General features: G+C 40.8%; 1 protein-coding gene across 10 annotated transcripts in view; it reads right to left on the reverse strand.

Moving 5' to 3' along the window:
• Nucleotides 1-24,950, reverse strand: part of LOC131523286 (protein unc-79 homolog) — a 62,419-nt gene that overhangs the window by 33,841 nt on the left and 3,628 nt on the right. For all 10 annotated transcript variants that reach the window (XM_058749556.1, XM_058749551.1, XM_058749557.1 and 7 more), the window contains exons 2-22: nt 22,295-22,415; nt 20,324-20,637; nt 19,304-19,474; nt 19,030-19,125; nt 18,832-18,887; nt 18,622-18,751; nt 15,116-15,180; nt 14,307-14,395; nt 13,583-13,623; nt 13,148-13,176; nt 12,647-12,876; nt 12,016-12,187; nt 5,707-5,937; nt 4,969-5,159; nt 4,597-4,720; nt 3,981-4,121; nt 3,002-3,217; nt 2,701-2,928; nt 1,609-1,744; nt 1,385-1,464; nt 1,159-1,307 (exon numbers count right to left, since the gene is read on the reverse strand). In XM_058749556.1, the coding sequence (XP_058605539.1) occupies nt 1,159-1,307; nt 1,385-1,464; nt 1,609-1,744; nt 2,701-2,928; nt 3,002-3,217; nt 3,981-4,121; nt 4,597-4,720; nt 4,969-5,159; nt 5,707-5,937; nt 12,016-12,187; nt 12,647-12,876; nt 13,148-13,176; nt 13,583-13,623; nt 14,307-14,395; nt 15,116-15,180; nt 18,622-18,751; nt 18,832-18,887; nt 19,030-19,125; nt 19,304-19,474; nt 20,324-20,637; nt 22,295-22,415 (3,010 nt within the window). The remainder of the gene's footprint in view (nt 1-1,158; nt 1,308-1,384; nt 1,465-1,608; nt 1,745-2,700; nt 2,929-3,001; nt 3,218-3,980; nt 4,122-4,596; nt 4,721-4,968; nt 5,160-5,706; nt 5,938-12,015; nt 12,188-12,646; nt 12,877-13,147; nt 13,177-13,582; nt 13,624-14,306; nt 14,396-15,115; nt 15,181-18,621; nt 18,752-18,831; nt 18,888-19,029; nt 19,126-19,303; nt 19,475-20,323; nt 20,638-22,294; nt 22,416-24,950) is intronic.

The following is a 24,950-nucleotide window of genomic DNA, read 5'->3' on the forward strand; positions in this document are numbered from 1 at the left end:
TCATTTACAATGCAGGAGAGCGCGAAATGTGCAAGCTACAAACCTGCAGCAATCAGAGGGAGGAGGAGGAGGATACTGATGTCATGAAACTAGTTGAATATGATGATGATGACGATGATAATGAATAAACAGAAACAGTTTGCAATGACCAAATAAGCTCATGAACAAGGTAGAATTATGTTGTTTTTCTTTGTATGACATGCTCTGTTCAAATAAAGTTACAAGATATTTTCATTATCTGGCTCAACGGTTAGTGTCACTGAAGGCTGATTTCTGTGACAAAGCTACCACTAACAAAAGGTTATCATGTTGTAATATCATCTAGAGATATGGATTTTAAAATAAAATCTAACTAGAATTTGCCACCTTGGGTGGTACCAATTAGTGAAAAATGTGGCCTGGGCCCATGGACTATATTGTTTTAATGTGGATTTTATACTTCGTATCACTTTGAAATGAATTCGACGCATGTCTGATGATGACGAAAGGATTATCATATTTGATTTGCATTCCTTGGTGAGCGTAGCGAGGTATGTTGATTGTAATTAAAGAAATACTTGACCGTTTGTTGTGTAATGTAATCGATTGTGATGTTTATTTATGCAATTCAACATATTTACGAGTCTATGCTTAAATTATGAATCTTGTTATTTGTATGTGTTAAAACAGTTTTCACGGTGCTGTGGGGTGTTGAGTCGCTTCAAGGTGTACGGAATAAAGATGCTGTTTGAATACATCGCGTTGTCGTCGTGGTGAATTTAAGGAAACCCCACGCATCAGTCGAGGCTTTCGGATCCAAGGGACTGCTACAGATAAGATTAAACACTCAATTTTCAGTTAAAGGCATTTCATTATTGTAAAGTGATACCTATTGGTCTTCATAATTCTTTTGCACTTTAATCTGTGCAAAATTTTTAACTTTAGGCATTTTTGTGTATTGCTTTATTGTATTTAAATGTTCAGTTTTTTTGTTATAAGAAAAGTTATTAAACCTGTTATACTGTATTATGACAACACTTTTTTGCAACTAAATTTCAATACCGTGATAATACCGTTTACCGTGATAAAAGCATTAGTAATTAATCGCAACATGAAAATGTGATACCGTCATATCCCTAGTCACGGAGAGTTACAGTAGGTTTACTGTAATAATGGTACCTGGGGATGAGCATCTTCTCCTGTATGTAGGCCAGGAACTGCGGGTGATCTTTCCTGGCGTGATACAGGCATTCCCCGTGCAAACACAGGATCTTCAGACAGTTCAGCATGTTGAAGAGGATGTCTGGCTCCTCAAACCTACCCATCTCCTACAAGAAACATTGCAGCAGACTCGTGAGAAACATGAACGCCGCACAAGCTTGACTGAACCGAGTGAGATGTGTACCTGCAGAACGGTGTACAGAAGCTTCAGAGAAACAGGAAGCTGTAGGCACGAGAACTTCCTGTCTGCACTATTCTTTAACGCTGGGGAACAGAACACATTTGTGATCAGAAACAGAAAACGTAATGCACTAATGCATGATACATAAACAACAAATAACCAGTGCTTGCTACTGGAAGCGGAGCTGGTATGGACTGTAACTGGGCAGAAGCACAGTGGGCACATACGCGGGATCTCAGGAGAGGGATTGTGACTGCCGGGGTTTTCTGATGAGGCGTCTGCTTCATCCGCTCCATTCTCTGATTTGAGATTGAATTCAGTTTGAGGGAAAATCAAACTCTCCTCCAGACACTCGGATGGCTCCTGTCAAAAACACACGACACGCTGAAAAACCTCTTCACCTTTATCATTCACATCTGTGTGTGTGTGTGGAAAAATTACATCACATTTGTGTTAAATGTATTAAAACTATATTACATTCATGAATATGATGAAGTGTAAAAAAGCAGAAAGTTTGCGTGAGGCTTGGCAGGCTCGGTCCCACAGTCTGTTCCTAACCATCTGATGCTTATTTCACACAGAACTGGAATCAGTTTCACTGCCTTGCAGGATGTTATCTGACTGGCTGGTTTTACACAACGTCCAGGAGAAAGAGCATATGGGTGTTTTAGTCATTCGCCACTGTAAGAGAGCAAACGTGTTCAGCTCGAAGGGCACTGCAAATGGCATAGGGAATAAGGCAACGTTATTATGAAATATAGACTCGTATTATAACCGAAATGAACAGTTTGAAGTTAAAAAATGTTTCAGCTTTTGTCTTCTCCAGATGTTAACTGATGGACTGGAGTGGTGTGGATTATTGTGATGTTTTTATCAGCTGTTTGGACTCTCATTCTGACGGCACCCATTCACTGCAGAGCATCCATTGCTGAGACACTGATGCAGAGACACATTTCTACAAACCTGATGAAGAAACACACTCATCCTGATCTCAGATGTACTGAAGGTGAGCACATTTTCAGCAGATTTTCATTTTTAGGGTGAATGACTCCTTTAGTTAGGTTGCAGGCTCATATGATGAGACTAATGATTTAAATACATTTTTCTACATTAGTCTGATATAATTTGTCTCATATAACCCCAGCGCTGAGCAGCACATACAGTATGAACAAAATGAAGTGTAAAATCCCTTTACGTGTCAGTAAAGCTGCTCCTGGTTTTGACCAGGTCAAGTATGACCCTGACGTTATGACGGTCAGGCTACACGAGACAGTGGACGAGCTTTAAAGTACCATTAGCTCAGTATAGAGATGTCTCACCACCAGCCGTATCTCCTCGCGCGGCGTCAGTCTCTGCAGCAGATCGCAGGCCAGCTGGTAGCAGAGGATGCTGGACTGGCACAGACTGCACTCCAGAGCCTTCTCGTCCTTCTGACAGGTGTGCGATCCGCCCCACGGAGCCTGCAGCACACTGTTAATGATGCCCACCACATCCCGGCCCAGACTGCTCTCCAGCCCCAGCGTCAGCGCGTCGTCCTGCAGCTCCATCTGCAGCAGAACACACGTCACACATCTCCTGAAGACTGTGCTAGCATCTCTCTGTGTGTGTGAATGGGTTCACCTGTTTAAGCACCAGGTCAAACATGAGGATGAAGCAGCCCAGGTTCATGTCGTCGTCGTCGCAGTCCAGGTCAAGGGCGCAGTTTCCGGCGGCGTGGCCGAGGTTCTTGAAGGGGCTGCATCGCAGGGGGCTGCGGAAGGGGCTCCGGAACGGACTGGGAAACGGACTCAGGTTATTGTGCTGCCCTCTCCTGCCGGGGTCAGACACCACACTCACCTGCGGCGGAAACACATCCGTGCTCGGCATACAGCTCCAAAAGCACACCATATCACAACCAAATCTAAGAAAACAGTTTCCTTTTTAGACATCTGCCAGATATCTCTCCTCATCCCGTCAATACTTCAGTAGGTCACATGTAATTGTCAGGTTTCTGTCGTAACAGCCATGTTTAACTGCATCCCACGTTCTTAACCCTCATGTTGTGTTTCAGTCGTTTGAACATTGCTGGTTAATGTTATTGCAATAGACTAAAACGTGCTGACTTTGCTCACACCTAGTATAACAACTTCCCCAAAAAATGTTGATAATTTTTGGTGTCGTTTTTTTTTTTTACCCTGCCTTGCTACACTTGTGGTGTTTCTGATAAAAAAAAATACCAGCATACAAAAATTGCTTAAAAATCTGTTGTCAAGCTATATTATTACCAAATATTGGTTTCAGTCTTTTGTTACCTTGTTTTCTTTTAATTACCACAGATTTTGTATTTCTTTTTGGAACTGAACGTTCATTTTGGCCTCTCTGATCTGAGCTTTCGAGTGAACATTGCCAAAATTATACACAAATAATTCTTTTTCAAACCCTAAGGAGCATAAGATCAGATCAATGAGGCCAAAAACAAAGTTCAGTTCCAAAAAGAAATACAAAACCTGTGCTGAATGCAAGATTGGGTGATAATATAGCATAACGAGAGATTTTGAGCGATATTGAAAAGCCGGGAACACCAGGTGTTTGGAGCGGATGCGGGTGAGCGCTGTGTTACCCTGCGGGCTCCTGCGTTTCCTGACAGGTCTGCGGCTCGAGCTCTTTTCTGATTGGCCAGTTCCTTCAGTGAGTTCACACCATCAGAGAACATGCCGATGAGCAGCTGCAGAGGAACCACGATGTCCAGCTCGGACAGAACCTGCGGAAGAGACGCAGCTGTTCACACAGCAGACAGAGGAAAAGAGCCACCAACACAAACCTGTAGGTGTGTGGAGTACAAATGTCCCCACAAGGATAACACACATCTTCAAAACTTTACGCACAAATCCAAGAATTGCAATGAAACACTGCATTCAAAATATCATAAACACATCTCAAAAGCAAACATTCACGGTAAACACGAAAGCAAGACTGAAACCAAACTTTTTTACTGTAGGCATTTGTGGTTGTGAATACAGTATTATACAGTACTAAAGAAAAGAAATACATCAATCATGAGTCGTTGTGTAGATGTGTGTGTATAGGCCTGTTCTAAAGCATGATTGGTTGGTGTTCAGTGAAGCACATGTAAGCACATTTGATGTTTCCTTCTGGCATCTGATAGAGCGCTTGGATCCGGAAATGATGACGAGTAACATCAGACTGTGTGTGTGTGTGTGTGTGTGTGCGCTCACATGAAGCCACAGCAACGCTTGCTCCTGCACTGATGCTGGATAGCCACTGAATCTACAGCTGATGAATCCAAACATCTCCTCCATGGAAAAGGGAAGCGGACACAACTCAATGTCAAACATCTTACTGCAGAGAGAAACAAAACAATGACTTCAGTCAGATAATAAATCTGTGCCTCCTCAAAAACATCTTAGAGAAGATCAGTGAATCAGCTGTTTATAAAAGAAGAAGAAACAGTGTGTGTGTGACAGGTGAGCAAACACTGATATGAAGTTCCTCACTGAGCAGATGGAGACTATGGAAACACTGACAGGGGTCACTATGGCAACACGTGTTATTGGACACAGAGGACAGGTGTCTGGTGTGTCATGTACCTGAGGACCTCACGAAACTCCTTGAGCTGTTGGTCAGGAACTTCAGTGCGAATCGCCTCCAGCCACTCGGGCATGAAACACTCCCACAGTGGCTGACTGATCACGTTATAGGGGATCAAACACAGAATCCGGTTCAGTCCTTCCTTCAGCTGCGTCACCGTGCTGCACGACTTATCCCAGTAACCGCCCACCTGCGCAAACACACACACACACGTTTGTTTCTGTGAATTGTGGGGACTTTCCATAGACTTCTATTACTTTTATACTGACCAAACAATATTTTCTATCCCCTAACCCTAAACCTACCCCTTACAGAAAACCTGTTTCCATTGTTACACTTTCAGATAAACATCATTTACTATTTTTAATAAACACACACACACACACACACACACACACACACTCACTCACTCACTCACACACACACGTTCGTTTTTGTGAAAAGTGGGGACTCTCCATAGGTGTAATGGTTGTTATACTGTACAAACTGTATGTGCTATTGTACTACACCAACCCTACACCTAAACCTACCCCTTACAGGAGACTGTCTGCTATTTCAGATTTTCAATACACTGATTTATAAGCGTTTTGAAAAGTGGGGACATGGCCATCCTGGGGGACATCCTGAAAAGTCACCTTCTCCTTGTAATACCTGTCATACCCTTGTCATTATACAAATCTATGTCCCGATTTGTCACAAAAACGTGCACACAGACAGACACACACACACACACTCACCCTGGCGAACTCCACCGGTTTGGGCAGAAGGCACATGACCATGACATCGAAGCGCACGTCACACACCGTCTTCAGCCACTTGGTGACGAACTGAGGCTTGAGCTTCTCCACCAGGCTGCCCACCTCGTCGTCCATCATGTAGGCGGTGGAGTGGAACCACTGGAACACCATGCTGACCAACCGCGCCAGACTCTCGGTCGGCGTGTTCTCGCTCGGCGTGCACAGACTCACCTGAGCGAGTGAGTGCTCGTTAGTTTACTCGTTTACAGAGACAGTGTCACAGTCGTGGAAAGCTGCTACTGCAGGTGGGCCATACACCACTTAAAGGAACAGTTCACCCAAAAATTAGCTGAAAATGTGCTCACCCTCAGGCCAAGATTAGGGTGAGCTTGTTTCTTCATCAGATTTGGAGAAATTTACCATTACATCACTTGCTCACCAATGGATCCTCTGCAGTGGATTTACATCTGCACTACATTTTGGATGGCCTGAGTGTGAAGACATTTTCAGCAAGTTTTCATTTTGGATAAACAATTCATTTAAAACACATACTGGTAGTAATTTGCTAACATACATTTTTCAACACATTTAAATCTTTTTTTTTTTTTCTTTTTACCATTTCTTGTCTTTATACGAGTTGTGAATATGTGTTTTCAGTCTGAAAAGAATGTGATGAGATTAAAAAAACGGCAAGAAAACAGGAGAAAAAATAACATGAATTACTATCTTGAATCCTTCACAGAATAAATTCACTGAATCAGCTGCTAAATCAACATCTGACTCATGAGATGAAATGCAAGGTATCATCATTTTCAATCAGTGAGAGTCTTCATCACTTACATGGAACAGCAGAAATAAACATTCAGAAATTCATTCAATATGTGTCTAATAATACTTAAATGACAAAAAAAAAAAAACAGAACTGCCAACCTTGGACTGTTTTTGAGTACCATCAGTGGGGGGGTTCATATATTCCTAGATAGCTACATTATTACCTGAAGCTCATTGATGGCTAATGTCAAAATCGTAATTGTGCAATGTGCAAAATGCAAGATTTAATGTTAAATATTTTCCAAAGTTTAGTATTCAGGGTCTGGCCTCAGTCACACACACCTTTGTGCTATTCCTGTTATACAGTATTTTAGAGTAAACAGTAGGGATGCAACAATACAGTTAGCCCACGGTTCAATAAATACCTCGGTTTTTAACCACGGTTTTTGATTTGGTTCAGTTCTGATGGCTTGGCACATACAAAAATACATCAGTATTTTTTTTGTGATTTGTAATTTAAAATGCTATTTTAAAAAATCCAGTACACTTTAATTAAAACTCTAGTACACTTCTGTACACTGTAGAAAAACATGGATTATCATATGTCTACTTCAAATTTCTTTTGAGAGAAGTATAATTTTTTTATGGATTGGCCATTATTTAGTGCTATAAACACATGTAATGTGTGTTTCATTCATACTGTAAACCAGAGGGGGCCCTCGCGCAGAAAATCCACATTTGCATCTCAGAAGTAATAGAATTAATGCCGCTCCAGGAAATCCCTAATATGGGCAAAGGCATCCAGCTATCACTGTGACTGAATAAAAGATAAAAACACATGGAATGATGAAATGAAACATTAAGACAATAAACATTTGACTGCAACAATGTATTGTTTATTTGTGTTCTTAAAACCACCTCGGGTATTTTCATAACAATTAAGTATATTTATAATATACTTATAATATATAAGAAGCGGAACTCCTGTCGGACAACATCTCCAGGACGCTACGCTCCATATGACTAGTAAGCCAATTCTCAAATAACTGCTATGATGGCTTTTGCTCTACCCTCTTAAATGACAGAAGTACTTGCGTTGTCCAATCTATACAGACTATCTGTTCCCCGAATAGTGAGGTCAACATATAAATTTAATGTAGGATCTAGAAAAAATCTGATCGTGATTAAACCTGAAAAATGCAAAATAAATGAACAAAAACAATTTCTAAAGCTTGGGCTCCTAAACATTAGATCACTCGCACCCAAAGCAGTTATTGTAAATGAAATGATCACAGATAATAGTTTTGATGTACTTTGTTTGACTGAAACCTGGCTTAAACCAAATGAATATTTTGGTCTAAATGAGTCTACTCCACCAAGCTACTGTTATAAACATGAACCCCGTCAGACTGGTCGTGGCGGTGGTGTCGCTACAATATATAGTGATATTCTCAATGTTACTCAGAAAACAGGATACAGGTTTAACTCATTTGAAATACTTCTACTTAATGTTACACTGTCAGATATGCAAAAGAAATCTCTCCTATCTCTTGCTCTGGCTACTGTGTATAGACCGCCAGGGCCATATACAGAATTCCTAAAAGAATTTGCAGATTTCCTCTCAGATCTATTGGTTAATGTTGATAAAGCGCTAATTGTTGGAGATTTTAACATTCACGTTGATAATACAAATGATGTGTTAGGACTTGCGTTTACTGACCTAATAAACTCTTTTGGAGTCAAGCAAAACATCACCGGGCCCACTCATCGCTTCAATCATACGCTAGATTTAATTATATCGCATGGAATTGATCTTACTGATATAGATATCGTACCTCAAAGTGATGATGTTACTGATCATTTCCTTGTATCATGCATGCTGCATATTACCGATATTAACTATATGGCTCCGCGTTATCGTCTGGGCAGAACTATTGTTCCAGCCACCAAAGACAGATTCACAAATAACCTGCCTGATTTATCTCAACTGCTCTGTGTACCCATAAATACACGTGAACTTGACGAAATGACTAGCAACATGGGCACTATCTTCTCTAATACATTAGAAGCTGTTGACCCCCTCAATATGAAAAAGGTTAGAGAAAAACGTACTGCGCCATGGTACAACAGTTTTACCCATTCTCTCAAGAAAGAAACTCGTAATCTTGAGCGCAAATGGAGAAAAACTAACTTGGAAGTTTTTAGAATTGCGTGGAAAAACAGTATGTCCAGCTATAGACAGGCTCTAAAAGCTGCCAGGGCAGAGCATATCCACAAACTCATAGATAATAACCAAAACAATCCAAGGTTTTTATTTAGCACAGTGGCTAGATTAACAAATAAACAGACGCCACCCAATCTAAATATTCCCTCACAGTTTAATAGTAATGACTTCATGAATTTCTTCACTGATAAAATAGATAACATTAGAAATACAATAACAAATGTAGGTTCTGCACCGTCTAGTACTTCAGTTTCATTCACAACTCCCAAAGAAAAACTTCAGTGCTTTACAACTATAGGACAGGAAGAACTAAATAAACTTATCACTGCATCTAAACCAACAACATGTTTATTAGATCCTGTACCCACTAAACTACTGAAAGAGTTGTTACCCGTAGCAGAAGAACTGCTTCTCAATATTATTAACTCATCATTATCTTTAGGTCACGTCCCAAAACCATTCAAGCTGGCGGTTATTAAGCCTCTTATTAAGAAACCACAACTAGATTCTAGTGAACTGGCAAATTACAGACAGATTTCAAATCTGCTGTTTATGTCTAAAATTTTAGAAAAAGTTGTGTCTGCTCAATTGTGCTGCTTCTTGCGAAAAAATGATCTCTATGAAGAATTTCAGTCAGGTTTCAGGCCTCACCATAGCACAGAAACTGCACTTGTTAAAATTACAAATGACTTGCTTCTTGTGTCAGACCAAGGCTGCACCTCATTGCTAGTTTTACTTGATCTTAGTGCTGCTTTCGACACTATAGATCATGACATACTCATAGATCGATTACAAAACTATACGGGTATTCAAGGATAGGCTTTAAGATGGTTTAGATCCTACCTATCCGATCGCTACCACTTTGTTTTTTTAAACGGGGAGCCATCTCAACTATCACCAGTAAAGTATGGAGTACCACAAGGATCTGTCCTAGGTCCTCTTCTATTTTCAATATACATGTTGCCCCTTGGTGATATTATTAGAAAATACGGGATTAGTTTTCATTGTTATGCTGATGATACTCAACTATATATCTCAACAAGACCAGATGAAACTTCTGAACTATCTAAGCTAATAGATTGTGTTAAAATGTAAAAGATTGGATGACCAATAATTTCCTCCTATTAAATTCGGATAAGACCGAGATATTACTTATTGGACCAAAAACAGTACTCAGAATCTCTTGATTACAATTTGCAACTAGACGGATGTACTGTTACTTCCTCTACAGTCAAAAATCTGGGTGTTATATTAGACAGCAACTTGTCCTTTGAAAATCATATTTCTCATGTTACAAAAACAGCATTCTTCCATCTTAGAAACATTGCCAAGCTTCGAAACATGCTACCTGTTTCAGATGCTGAAAAGCTAGTTCATGCATTCATGACCTCTAGACTGGACTATTGTAATGCACTCTTAGGTGGTTGTCCGGCATCTTCAATAAACAAGCTACAGATAGTCCAAAATGCAGCGGCTAGAGTCCTTACCAGGTCAAGAAAATATGATCATATTACCGCAATTTTACAGTCTCTGCACTGGCTACCTATTAAGTTCCGGATCAATTACAAAATACTATTACTTGCCTATAAGGCACTAAATGGTTTATCTCCTGCGTACCTAACTAGTCTTCTACCACACTACAATCCAACCCGCTCCCTAAGGTCGCAAAACTCTGGACTCTTGGTAGTACCTAGGATAGCAAAGTCCACTAAAGGAGGCAGAGCTCTTTCACATTTGGCACCCAAACTCTGGAATAGCCTTCCTGATAACGTTCGGGGTTCAGACACACTCTCTCTGTTTAAATCTAGATTAAAGACACATCTCTTTAGCCAAGCATTCACATAATAATCTTGTACTGCATTTATATCTAATCAAATGTACATTATAAATCTTTAGATTGGGTTGAACAAATCATTTTTGCTTGAATAGAACAGCAGCTAAGCTAATTACGTCTCTATCTGTTTCTCTGATTAACATCCCGTGGTAACTAGGAATTACTGAAGCGTCAGTCTGGATCCAACCCTTAAAAAGATCCGGGATGACCAAACACCTGAGAAGAGATGATGGCAACCCCTCAGAGGACCACGGAGGATGCCAACCCTCAGACAACATACAGAATTACCAAGTTAAGTCTGTCATAACTTAAATATATTGGGTTTCTTCCTCACATATGTATGTGTATATATGTGTGCATGTGTGCATATGTGTATACATGTATGTATATATGTGTATATATATGTGTATGTGTATAGTAGAGACTTAATTTCCTGTAAAGCTGCTTTGCAACGATTGTATCGTAAAAAGCGCTATACAAATAAACTTGAATTGAATTGAACTTGAATTGAATTGAATAATCTGCTGCTAACTGACAGCCTTTATTACAGTATAAAATATTTCTGCATCATTCTCTACTAAGAAGCACATCAGATCACAAAAGGAGGTTATTTCTAGCATTGGTCTGATGTTGTGGAGTGTCAGGGATCTGTCACTTCGGTCTAGTTTATTCTTGATTTTGTGACAGAGTCCTGAACTCCTGTGTTGTCTCGTCCTTGTGTGAGCGTGCGGTCTCTCGTCTGCATGCCCTGTTGGAGTGTGGTGTTCGGATCCCGGCACTCATGTCTTGTTCAGTTTCGGTTTGGTGTCGGGGTTCGGACACCCGCGCTCCATGTTCTGTCTTGCTTGGCCATGCGCTCTTCTGTCCACATGTGTTTTGTTTAGCACGTGGTTCGTGTTCGGCCACATGCTTTCATGTTGTCATGTTTTGTGTGAATTATGAGTGCTCTCATTGGCTGCATGTTCTTGTCTTGTTTTGTTCAAGCGCATGGCCACGTACTTGTGTTTTGTGTTTTGTGTTTTGTTTTGTTTTATTTTGCTGTTCGGCATGTGTTAATGGGATGAGTTAACTCATCTCAACACGTAAACTCAGGCACACACACAAACAGAGCCGGTTTGGAGAGGAATAAAATGCACAGAAATTATTTAAATGCAAAACTGAAAAAATGCTCTGATTGGTCAAATTCATCTTTTGCTGTTGCTTGTTTAGAGCAGTTGCTTGTTTACTGTGCGTGGACAGAGGCGTCACCAGGTTTTTGCGTAGTTTAGAGTGACAAATCTTGCCAGCGTACTTTGAGGTCAAAATGCGTACAGGTTGGCAGGTCTGTAAATACCATTGTTTTTTCAGCACTTTAATCACTTTTTGATAAAAATCATGATATTGTTGCTTATTATTGCCCCCCTCTAACTGCAATATTGGTGCTAATGTAACACGCGAGTTGACCATAAGGGTCACAGTGGTGCACAAATACGCTTCTCACCAGGAACCAGATGCCGAACTGACTGAGCAGTCTCTGGTCGTGCTGGTCGTCCTCTTTGTTGTCAAACTCCAGGTTGTCCAGGGAATGATGGGATGAAGACAGACCCATCTGACGGCGGCGGTTCAGCTCAAACTCCCGCAGCTCCGCGTGGATTTCTGCCTCTTTCAGCAGACTGCGCCGAACAACAGTGACATTACATCACACTGATTAATGCTTGTTTCATATTAACAAATATGTTTTTTTAAATTGAGACATGCTCTGAAAAAGAGTGAATCAGCATATTAGAATGATTTCTGAAGGATCATGTGACACTGAAGACTGGCGTAATGATGCTGAAAATTCAGCTTTGAAAATAAATGAATAGATGAATTATTATAATATATTCACATAGAAAACATCTATTTTAAACTTAAATAAGTCTTCGCAATATTACTGTTTTTTACTGTGTTTTTGTTCAGATAAATGCAGCTTTAGTGAGAATAAAAGACTTTTGGCTGCCAGTGTATTAGTATTTTATATCTAATGTGCCTTATTCACATTCAAGTAAACTAAAAACTGTTTGTCAAGAGTATTTTTACTGCAGTTTTTAGACCTGGTGGTTTTCTCTTTCTGAAGGTGTGTTTGTCCGCACCTGATCACCGCCTCCACGGTGCACACCAGCTCCTCGGCGCCGCACTCGCGCGTGTTGATGGGCGGAGGAGACGTCTGGTACAGATGCGTCTCTGCCGACGCCCCCACCTCGCTGCTGTGGTGGTTGACATGACAACGCTTGCAGTAGCGCACTGGCCGGTTGCCGTGGCGACCGCAACATCCCGCTGAGAAGCAGGTGACGACGGCGCGTCTGACGTGAGAGCTGCAGTTCTGTGACGGAGAGAGACACAAACACGCGTAATGTGAGCGGGACGGAGCGTTTGCTCCCTGTAATGTTTTTATCACTCACTTCAGAAACCCAGTAACAATGGCAGAGTGGACATTTTAATCTGCAGAGGAAAAAGCAGAGCAGGCAACAGAAACCGGCTCTAGTTCACAGATGAGCTGACAATGGATGTCCTAAAAACGATGACATGGAAACACATGACCAAACACACCCACACAGGACAACACAAGCATATTCCCTCAAAACCAGGCTTACCTTCTTCTGACATATAGCAGAAATCTCAGCTGTTAGGATGAAATCATGAGGGGTATTGTTATAATACAAGACAAGAATAAGATAACACATGTAGCTTTATTATGAACTAACAATGAACTGCCCTTTTACAGCATTTATTCAACTGGGGTAACGTTATTTTCTACATATACTAAATCATTCTAGCATTTCAAATAAACATTTACATTATTCATGAAATAACAATAATTTATTTATATTCTAACATTTATCTAGATTAATAAATGCTGTAAAAAGGCGTTGATTGATAGTTCATGATACCTAATGCACTAACTAATCATATCAAATTAAAGCTTATTGTAAAGGATGACAGAATGATCATTTTTGGGTGAACTATTCCTTTAAGTAAATACATGAGTTTGTGCAGTTTTAGTTTTAAAATGAGTAAGTGTCACTGACCTTGTGGTAAAAGCACATCAACAAGCCACTCAGCATGATCGCTGTGAAAGATCACAGAAGTTCAGGAACACAAACCTTCTCACATCTTGAGCTGAATCATCTAATATAAGCTGACAGACAGGAGAAAAACAGACTGCTCCTCTTTTCCAGCCTGATAAAAATGTCTACAGGGCAAATATAAAGGAGTCATGACATGACCAGACCAGCTGCAAAATCCTCTTGTTCTCTCAAGAGCAGCTGCATAAGGACCATTATAATGTTTTAAGCATAAAAGTGACCCTGTCCAATCAACTGATATCATTCAGCATTATACTTGAAGCATTATTAAACATCAACAGAAAGAGTATCAGTTGGAGCCATAGGCTTGTGGGCTGCGCTCTGACATACAGCGCAATAGTCCCGACTCGACGTCCTTTCCCAGTCCTGTTCCTGTCTCTCTGAACTATCAATTTGTTTTTCTTTCTCTCTTTTTTTTTTATATAGGAAAGTTTATCTAAGTGAGATACAAACAGCAAAATGGGTAAAATAAATCACAAACACAATAAAATTGTGGGCTTTCCTCACAAAACGCAATTATGTGATTATAAATGAACTTAATTAAGAGGCTGTCATGACCCCTTTAAGTTGATATTGACAGTTGAAGGCTGAGTAGATGATTCTGGATATTCACTGCAGTAATACAGCAGACACACAATGAACTGCGTGCTGAAATAATGCAGCTTACCCAGCGATCCTCTGGCTGCACTCCTCACAGATGTATAAGGGTGGAGGTTTGTCACCCAGTGCGACTGAGAGCGTTGGATCAATACACATCTGAAAGCAGGACGGAGCCGCAGTCACAATCACACGACCACTGGACCCTCAAACACTCTCAAAATGTCTTATTGCTAATAATGGACAATGTATTCAACTACAAATACAACAACTGTTTTTTAGGGTATTTTGCATAACTATTTTATGCATATCTTTTTCTCAATTTTAGTGTTGTGTAAATTAGACATTGCTTGAGTCAAGTGACCAATGACCATAAGTATCATCAATGTATTATTATAGGCATCTCAGGCCAAACCATCATTTCAGGTTTCATAATAATCATAATAATTCCTTTAACTCTCTGACAGCTTACCAGATCTGACTTCAAACTGTTGGTTTTAGCATCTTCTAAGATAAACACCATATTGTGCATGCACTGATCTCATTATCTCAGTGTTTGACTAGAGCGGTAACAGGGTCATCAGTTCCTCATGAGCTCCTGGTAATTGAGTTACAGCATGTCTCTTCCTGCTCTGCTTCTATGTTTGACTACACAGAGCAAATATGTGCAGGGATAAAAACAATGAATCAGAACCTGGGGTATATTTTTGAAATGATTCTGTGCATTTGCATTTTTTTTTTTCATTTGCATGTCTCAATTGCAAAATCCTTGCAGTGCACTGAAATGTTTGCTCCCTAAAAGAAATCCCACAAAATCCACAACATTTTTGACTAGACTACAACAAAACCTACATTGAAGAATCTCAGAGGTTACAGTACCTTCACCGCTGGCTTATTAATAGAGTTTTGACACTCGAGATGTTGGCAGTGAATGGGGTTCCAGGCTGGGATATAAAGAACAAAACAGACAAATAATGTGTACATTTCAGGAGAATGTCTTTCTCAAGCCACTGGAGCAGTGATTTCCAGTCTGTAAACATATCGTTATTTTGAACAGTCCTTTTCTGTGAATCTTTCAACCAGTTCACCAAATCAGACTGAATCAGATTGGACAGTTGCATCTCCAGTCAAAACTGTCAGTCAATCAATGAACCAATCTCTCAAATGAGTCCAACAATTTGCCTGCTTCTACATTCATTTGTAGAAAAGAGCTCCTTCCTGGCACCCTCAGGGGACCGGTGTCCAATCTCTGACCACCACCAGTGTTTAAAGTATGATCTCCAGCAAAATGTTACATGTTTTCTGCAAATGTTTCAGCACACCAAACATTTAACATCCCCCCACAGCAAAACAAACACTAGTGTCCCTCTCAGAGAAGTTGGCAGCGTGGAAACTACTGCCAAATATCTGTCCTTGGGTCGTAAGGACTGTAGAAAGAGGATTAAGGATACACTTTGAATATCATGCTTCGCGTTGCAGCAGCATGGTCTCCACTACCGTGAAACCAGAGCAGATGCATTTGTTGACACAAATTGCAAACTTTGCTGTTCAAAGGGGCCAGTCGGGCTATTACAGTCTGTATTTTTGGTTCCCAAGAAAGATGGGGGTTGCATCCAATTTTAGATTGCCGTTTTAACCTGTTCAAAAATAAGTTCAAAATGCTAACAATCAAAATGATTGTATCTCAAATCCAATCCAAGGATTGCTTTGTGACAATCGATCTCAAGGACGCATACTTTGATATAGAAATTTTGTCAGAAAACAGGAAGTTGCTGAGGTTCACTTTTGGGGGCGAAGCTAACCAGTATCAAGCTCTTCTGTGTGGCCTAGCCTTGTCACGTTGCATATAAATTAAATATATGGAGGCAGCCCTTTCTTCTTTGCAAGGAGAACAGGTTAACGCAGCAGGTTCTGTTTTGGGCTCAAGACAAATTCCTGTCCCTCAGGGCGATTACATTCCAGGGCATATCAATGTGGGAGCAGACTTGCTGTCCAGACAGGCTGTGACACACAGGGAATAGAAAATCCACCCTGAAGTAGTCAAACAAATTTGGGAAACATTTTAAGAAGCAGAGGTGGACCTCTTTGCCTTGCAGGAGACAGCACAATGTCCCCTCTACTTCTCTCTAATGGCCCATTTGTGCCCAGACTGTTTCTTCGCCCTGCCCCTGGGAGTCCAGGCCAAGGTCCGTCAACAAGGGTCTTGCCTCTTGCTGATAGTACCTTGCTGGTCGACCAGAATTTGGTTCTCAAAACGAATATCCCTCCTCGATGGCTGTGGATGATTCTGATCAGGAGAGACCTTTTATCTCAGGCACAGGGGACAATATTTCATCCCTGGCCCGAGCATTGAAACCAACTAAGAGATTCTGTTATTTTAGCTGGTGCAGTGGAAACTATTCTAAGTGCCACTAGAAGTTATGCCTTCAAATAGTGTGTTTTTGAAAGATCCACTGTGCAGACCCAGTCCACTGCCAAGTTGTTTCAGTGCTGGAGTTCCTGAAAGTCTGTCTGCAGGTGCATGTCCTGCTACTCTCAGAGTCTGTGTGGCTGCCATTTCGGCTTGCCATGATCTGATTGACTGGGAACCTGTAAGAAAACACCCTCTAGTCACTCACTTCATTTAATTCCTTACATTGATATAGCGCTTTTCTAGGCACTCAAAGCGCTTTTACATTGTGAGGGGGGAGGGGCGGTCTGGATGATGCGACGGCAGCCATAGTGCGCCAGAACGCCCACCACACACCAGCTTGTTGGTGGAGAGGAGACAATGATGAAGCCAATCAGCAGACATGGGGATTGTTAGGAGGCCATGATGGTCAGAGGCCAATGGGCGAATTTGGCCAGGATGCCGAGGTCACACCTCTACTCTTTTCAAAAGACATGGGATTTTTAATGACCACAGAGAGTCAGGACCTCAGTTTAACATCTCATCTGAAGGACAGTACTTTTTACAGTATAGTGTCCCCATCACTATAGTGGGGCGTTAGGACCCACACAGACCACAGGGTGAGCACCCCCTGCTGGCCTCACTAGCACCTCTTCCAGCAGCAACCCAGTTTTCTCAGGAGGTGTCCCATTCAGGTACTGACCAGCTCAGCCCTGCTTAGCTTCAGTGAGTAACCAGTCTTGGGCTGCAGGATGACATGGCTGCTGACATTTGTGAAGCAAAGCGGTTGAGGCCACCTGGCAGAGTGATATTTCCTTCGTGGGACTTGTGGTGTAGTGCTTGAGGTTCTGGTTGGGACTTTTGAACAACTAGAGTCAGTGACTGTCAAGCTTCTGACTGTAAAGATGGTTTTTCTCATGGCAATTACTTCTCTAAAGAGAATAGGGGATTTTCACCATCAAGTTCCATTCTCGACCATACATCCAGTCATTCTTGAAGCCTTCTGTCCTCCGCTATTCATTATGCTAGATCAGGAAAGACTTCACTTACTGTGTCCAGTCCATGCCCTTCGGATTTATGTCCACTGCACCAGCCAGTGGCTTAAGTCTGAGCATCTTTTCATACGCCATGGGAGCCACAACTAGGGGGTGACTGCCACTAGGCAAACAATGTCATACTGGGTTAGGGATGCTATTACCCTAGCCTATGAGGGATATGGTCAAGCTTCACCTCCAGGAGTAAGGGCCCGTTCTACTAAGGGGAGTTGAATACTCCAAGACTCTGGCAAGACGTGCCCCCTTGCAGCAAGTATGTGATGCAGCAGTCTGGTCCTCCCCGCACGAAGTTCATTAGGTTCTATAGTTTAGATGTTCATGTTACTCTGGGCTCTCATGTACTTGAGTCAACATCCTCTCCAATGTTTTGTGTGCACTCTACACAACCTTGAGGGGTTCAGATACTTTCCAGTGTGCCGGCGTTGGTATTGCCATTCCCATTAGTATTATGAAATGTAGCATCGAGTGTAACTTTTGATAGGGAACATCTCAGGTTACTTGTAACCCTGTTCCCTGAAAAAGTGGAAACAAAATGCTGTACCTCATTGCCACACTGTGGGCATGTCTAGTTGTCTCTTCAGACAAAGGTCTAACCTGAAGGTGCTTCCCCTTTTTCAGGGAACAAGATTACACTCAAGTAACCCGAGATATCTTAATCTATTTGTAAATTAGTAACACTTAATTAAGACATAATCAATACTAGCCTGTCACACTCACTGAATGAAACATTGATGAATATAAAACCCCCAAATTAATATAACTGAATGCATAATTCACAGTACAGGTACGTGCCTACATATGACTTTATCCAAATGTGTTTGAGCATGTATACCACAATGCTGAGATGTCAGAAATACATGCTGATGTTATTGCTTTGACTTTGTTCATTGAAACAAACCATTTGAAAGCAGTGCTTTGGAGAAATTAATCAAACATCTCACCTGTGTACTGCAGGCCTCTGTACTCACTGATGGCACCAGGAGGCTTCAGGTTGGGCCAGTAATGGAAAAGCATTTGAACAGCTGGAGGTTTGACTTGGGACGGGCCATAGGATATGACGTACAGAAGATCCTTTAAAAACACAGTGATCAGTGTCAGTGAGAAGTGCTTTTGGAAAAATCTCCAAAAAGACATGAAGAACTGAAGCATACCTTCCATACTTCCTGCTTGTATTTCATGAGACACTCCAAAAGCTGACAGTGGTACACTGAAGACAACCAGAGAAACATTTAGAGCCCATAATCTGCACTGTACTGAAAAAGCTACACTATGATAGAGACTTCTGCAAATAACAATCAGTGACTGACTATAGAAGTAACTTTCTTGCAGCCTGATAAATGCGTATGTACCTGGATTTGAAGTGTACTGCATGGCGATCATCAGCATGGAGGAGGCAGACAGATTGACATATGCTGGAACGCCACCCTCTCTTCGAGTCGAACCCACTGCAACACATAAATCATTCTCTTACTTCATAGTGCAAGATTGTCACATAGTGTTGCATTTATTAGTGCTTGCTGATAATCAAACCAGCCGTGTGTTCTACTGGAAGCACAAAGTGGTTGTTGAAATACTTTGAAGAAACATCTCTCATATTCACACAAATACAGTTAGCATACTCACAAATGGCCATGGGCAGGAAGGATGTGCTCAGGTACTCTATGATGTCCTTGTGCAGGAAAGGAGGGAAGGTGGCTAAAGTGGAGATCATGGTGTAGGGTAAAGTGCTGAGAATATCATCACTAAGGAAAGGCAGAAGGCATGTTGTGGTGTAAAATATGGCCTGTCCCAGATCTGAAAGACAAGCAGATGAACAAATGAGCACCATGTCCTCTATAAATTCATGCAGATTTATCAACTCATCTCTGAACAGTACAATGACATTTAAAGCTTTGCGTTTTCTTCAGAATGCATCCATAATGAAATAGTAGCATACTATATGTTACTGTACATTGATAACGTTGTTATCCAGTCAAAGCTCTCTATGGTGAATGGCACGAAAGCAAAGTTTATTTAGCAGCCAGCAGATAGGAGAAATAAAGCTGGCTGGCAGCTGTCAGGAAATGAGCATGTTTTATTGATAACTGCCACTAGACGAAATGAGCGATTCCTGCCCACAATCTCAAAATGGTCAAATATTGGCTAAGCTGCAGCAATATTTTCTTTTTTAGATTCTTTTCATTTCGTGAGAATCACACAGAGGATCTCAAAGAGGTCAGAGTTCAGCAGAAAATGGTCATTCTGTCAGCATTTATTCCCCCATGTGCTTCCAAACCAAGAAGGACTTTCCTTCTTCTGCAGAAGATAAAAGAAGATATTTGAAGAATATTAGTAACCAGTTGACTTCAACTGACTTTTCTGAGACATTTCTCAGAATATCTTCTTTTATGTTCCACAGCTGAAAAACAACATGAAGGTGAGTAAACGATGACAGAATGATTTTTGGGTGAACGTCAGGCACCAACGGCAAGTGCACCGTAGAGGAACTGACTGGTAGAAGTGTATTTGTTTGGCTGGAAATCAACGTCCATCTAGCAGCAATGCTTATTTCGAGTGACGTATTTTACAATCAGTGTCATTTTCTCTCTCCTCTGATACACTCAGAAATGTGTCTCTGGGAGGGAGTCGGCGCTCAGGACTCACCGTGCTGACCGTGCTGCAGCAGGGGCACCAGGTCAAGCAAGGTGACGAGGGTGGCATAGAGCCCCTGATAGTCCAGTGAGGGGTAATCTGAGATCTGAACCTCCCGACTCTGCTGGGTGGCACCACCCCGGTCGGCCGGGGCGTCCCGCAGAACGCTGTAAAGGAGGGATCGAGTAACTGTAGGGTTGATGGAACTGACTTGTGGTCTTAGAGATGGGGTGAGTGGGAATGGCACAGGAAAAAGACACATGGTCATGGGCACGGCCAAATTGGAAGCTTCCTGGCTCTCCTTTCTGCCTGTACGGGACAGGATGCTGCTCCGAGGGAGGGGTGGGGGGAGGGAGGAACAGGGGAAAAAAAGAGACAACAAAGACACAAAGAAACAGCACATTACATTGAAATGGCTCTACAGAGACAGCGTAAGTAGAAAAGAACCAAACCCAGATATTCCCCACATAGGATGCAGTGTCTCCACAGACTTTGGAATTTGCTTTGGATGTGCCATCATCATCTATGCATTTGAAAAGCTGGCTTTTGGTTTGGATCGAAACTCAAGCAGGCTTGCGCTTGCGAAGCACGCGACGATCACTGCATCTCATGCGTATCTGGTGACAAGGAGCAAAAATATAAAAAATGGCATGTTTTCAGTGGCAGCCCCGTACTTCGCCAGAGGAACGAGCTTGAAGGCGCACGCGCCGCGCCCTCCGAGCGGCCAATCCCCGGAGGACGGGCGGCACGGGCCCGTGAGGAGGCCAAAGAGCCGTATGGGAAATATTGAGCAATGGAGGGGCTGTCAGAGATGAGAGCAATCTCTAAATAATTAGTTTTGAGGACGATACAGAGATGACACTTCAGAAACATGCTTCAGCCAGTAATAAACATGTATGTGAGGTTAGACTAAAAGCTCCCTGGTCACAACACATGTTTATTGCACCGTCAAAAAGAATGTCTGTATGTAAATACATTATGATACTGCCTCAGTATCATTTCGGGGAAGAGAAATAATGGTTCGACAGGCATATGGATTTCAGTTCTAACAGAAATGTCACTAGTCTACGGCTGGGGAAAACTGTAATGGAAAAGGAATACGCTGGTTTCGAAAGCAATGTGTCATGTTCGTGGAGGGATGTGGAGGGTGTTTGTGTCTGCTGTCCCCTGTCAACTTCTACCTCAGCAGTAATTTGGTCTGTGATGGTCTTGGAGGGAGAGGAGAACGTAGTTGGATGTGCTTTACATACAACAGGATGGTGTAGTATTTCTCACACTGTCTATTATCAAAGCTACACATGTCAGCCCTGTTTGGCTGGGAATGAGAGGTGGTTCAGCTGCAGAATGCTACATGAACAGCGTTCTCGACAAGAAAAACTCTACATTTCTAACTAAACTAAACATTTCAAACCCCTGAACACTATGGAAATCCAGTATTTCATATCACTGACAGTACATTATCATTATCAACTCTTAATGACAAAAGGACCCTTTAACACACAAACACTGATAAACATAAACAGGACAGGAATAACAAATGCACACAACTACATACTGTTCTCAGATGCTAAACTTTCTTCTTCAAGCATGTTTTGAGCGCATGCACCTTTATTAAACTGTTTCTGTTGACACGTGAACATGAAGAAGAGCTCTTACACATAACATGAACTCATGAGTCTAACTATAACTCAACTGTATTTTATGAAACTACTGACATGTAAAAGACAAACATAAAAGACAAACAAAAACAATACTCAAATCAGGACTTCCCTGAATTTATCCAAAATTTGTACTTTTGGCATGCATGATGTTCCTGCATATATCTGATTATAATACAGAGCTCTAATGTCTCGGTGGCTGTTGAAATTCTCAGATTTAGATAGATGACATATTTATCTGCTTTGTAATAATGAAACTAGGCCTGCCTATCATTAGAATGTAACATTTGCAGTGTTTCACCTATTTCCAGTGTAGTGCACTTACCTGAGCAGGGTCTGGGAAAAGTATTTCAGAGTATTTGCAATGTCTGTTCCCGATGGCACTGGGTAAATATTGTGAAGCACACGGTTGTGATACTCTTGCAAGTATCGAACCTTAGAGCCAACTAAACAAATAAAGAGCAAAGTGACACATAATTAACATTTCATAATATTCAACAATGCAATGCTGCTGCTGCTTTGTGTTGTTTGATGAAGAAATCAGTAAATTAACATCTCTCTGAAACTGACATCTGTATTTTCACAGCATTACAGCTGAAACGAGACACGCTTTCTAACTTGTTCTCATTTCGAGTGAGTTTTCCACATCAGACAGTTTGGATTGCCAGATGGACAATTGAACGCAGTGAACGAACCGCTGGAGCTCAGATGTGTCACAGAACAGCGCCTGTGTTTAGACGGCTGAATCATGATGACTCCTGGAACACACTTCTCTTATTTCTCATGCTGGGTAATGATGTTTTGCCTCAAATTTTAACTCTCATCACGTTGTTTTCTGTCTTACAATGAGAAAATAAAATAACATCAGACATTTTTGAGGAAGAGAAGTCATCTAACTCACCACTTCATAAAGCAAAATGATGGATCTGGAGTAGCATATGAATAAATGAAAAAACAACTGACAAAATGTTTGTGTCATGATTTAAATAAATGATTGAATAAATGAACCAATTAATTGAAACAAATAGCTCAAAAGAATCATTCTGTTAAAAGTCTGTTTCCTATATAATGAGAGTAAACAGAGAAAGGGTCATAAAAGTGTCATAACCTGGACTATGGTTATGACACTTATGACAATTTAATGTCATAATCGTAGTCCATATTGACAATATATTCAGAGTCTTCTGAATTCATGTGAAGAACAGGCCACAATGTAAGTAACGTTTACTATGATGAATACAGGTTCGGATCAACTAGAGTGTGAGTAAAAGGCAACAGAATGATTTGATCATTACTGATTTAAAATGCTTAAAAAAGGTTAAAATTCTGCATAAAGAAAAAATTGCTTTCTTTAAATAATGAACTACACAGAGAAATTAAATTATGGACTATTGTAAAGAAATACAAAATGTTTTAAGTATTTTGTTAGCTTTGTTTATTGAATGTAATTCATTAGATTATGCGGTTATAAATCATGCTTTTGTTATTACGAGTTACCATAATGAGTCCATAACACAATTACAACCTATTACAGTATGCAAAAAAGTTACATTATGTGCTCACAATTTTATTTATATTATGAACATATATTTTTTACCATTTGACCTCTTATATTATGTGCAGTTTTTACACTGTGCGTTGCTGCAGGATCTTGTAATCTTATGACAGACTGTTTTCACAGTCTACCGTAGGGCCAGACCTACATAAACCTGTATAAACCCTCAGTGACTGCTAAGATTATAGACTAAATGCTCATCTACATTTCAGCATATACAATCAGTTATAAAGGCTTATTTTTGAGACTAGGCCTACATTGGATCAGTGTTATTGACCACAGATATTGTGGTGTTCAACATGCAGCACACCCAGCTAACAATTTTTGGTTCCCAGAACGTTATTTTTTATGGTTTGTTTTTGGTTAGACAGGAAGGTTTTCTTAACGGAAATAGAACATTAGTTTTTGGTTCCCAGAAAGTTAGTTTTTGGTTTTTAGAATGTTCTTCTAACATTCCCCTAATGTTATCATAACGTTTCCCTAACCTCTTTACTCCAGTATGATCACCCCGCTGTAGGTCAGTAATCATCCAGCACACACAACCCAGTATAGTATAAGTGGCATGGAAATGATCCATATGGACACCTAATCAGTATTATAAAAACCATATCTTGTTTTTATCTATTGTTTAATTAATGTGACGTTCATTCACAGATATAAAAAAAAGAATAAGAAATTATTTGACTTAAAGTGGGATATCGGTACAATCATTTCTTATTACTTTGTAGCCAACAGCAGGACATTCTTCTTTTGATCCATAAACAAAAACTTCTTGCTTAACATCATGTTCTCTTCAGTTAGGCATGTCAAATCCCTCCAAAATCATATTTACTCTCATAACTATATTCATTTTAAGCAATCATTCAATAAATAGATCGATAAATGAGTGAGTCAGTCAGCCAGTAAAACGAAATGACTGTTAATTTTTAAATTCCACAAGCTCTCTCAGCTCTCTAGAAAACCGCCATCAATTCGTAGCAGTGAATGAAGAGGTATCATATCGATCACAAGTGCAGTATGGAGTACCTCAAGGCTCAGTACTAGGGCCGTTACTTTTCACGCTTTACATGTTACCCTTGGGAGATATTATCAGGAGACATGGTGTTAGCTTTCACTGTTATGCTGATGATACTCTGCTCTATATTTCTTCGCGGCCCGTTGAAACGCACCAATTTGCAAAACTAACGGAATGCATAGTCGATATAAAAAACTGGATGACTAGTAATTTCTTACTGCTAAATTCTGAAAAAACAGAGGTGTTAATTATAGGACCAAAAACCTCCACATGTAATAACCTAGAACATTATCTAACACTTGACAGCTGCTCTGTCAATTCTTCATCATCAGTTAGGAACCTAGGTGTGCTATTTGATAGCAATCTTTGACAGCCACGTTTCTAGCATTTGTAAAACTGTATTTAAAAGAA

The sequence above is a fragment of the Onychostoma macrolepis genome, chromosome 17 (assembly GCF_012432095.1).
Source record: "Onychostoma macrolepis isolate SWU-2019 chromosome 17, ASM1243209v1, whole genome shotgun sequence".
In the NCBI taxonomy this organism is placed as follows: Eukaryota; Metazoa; Chordata; class Actinopteri; order Cypriniformes; family Cyprinidae; genus Onychostoma; species Onychostoma macrolepis.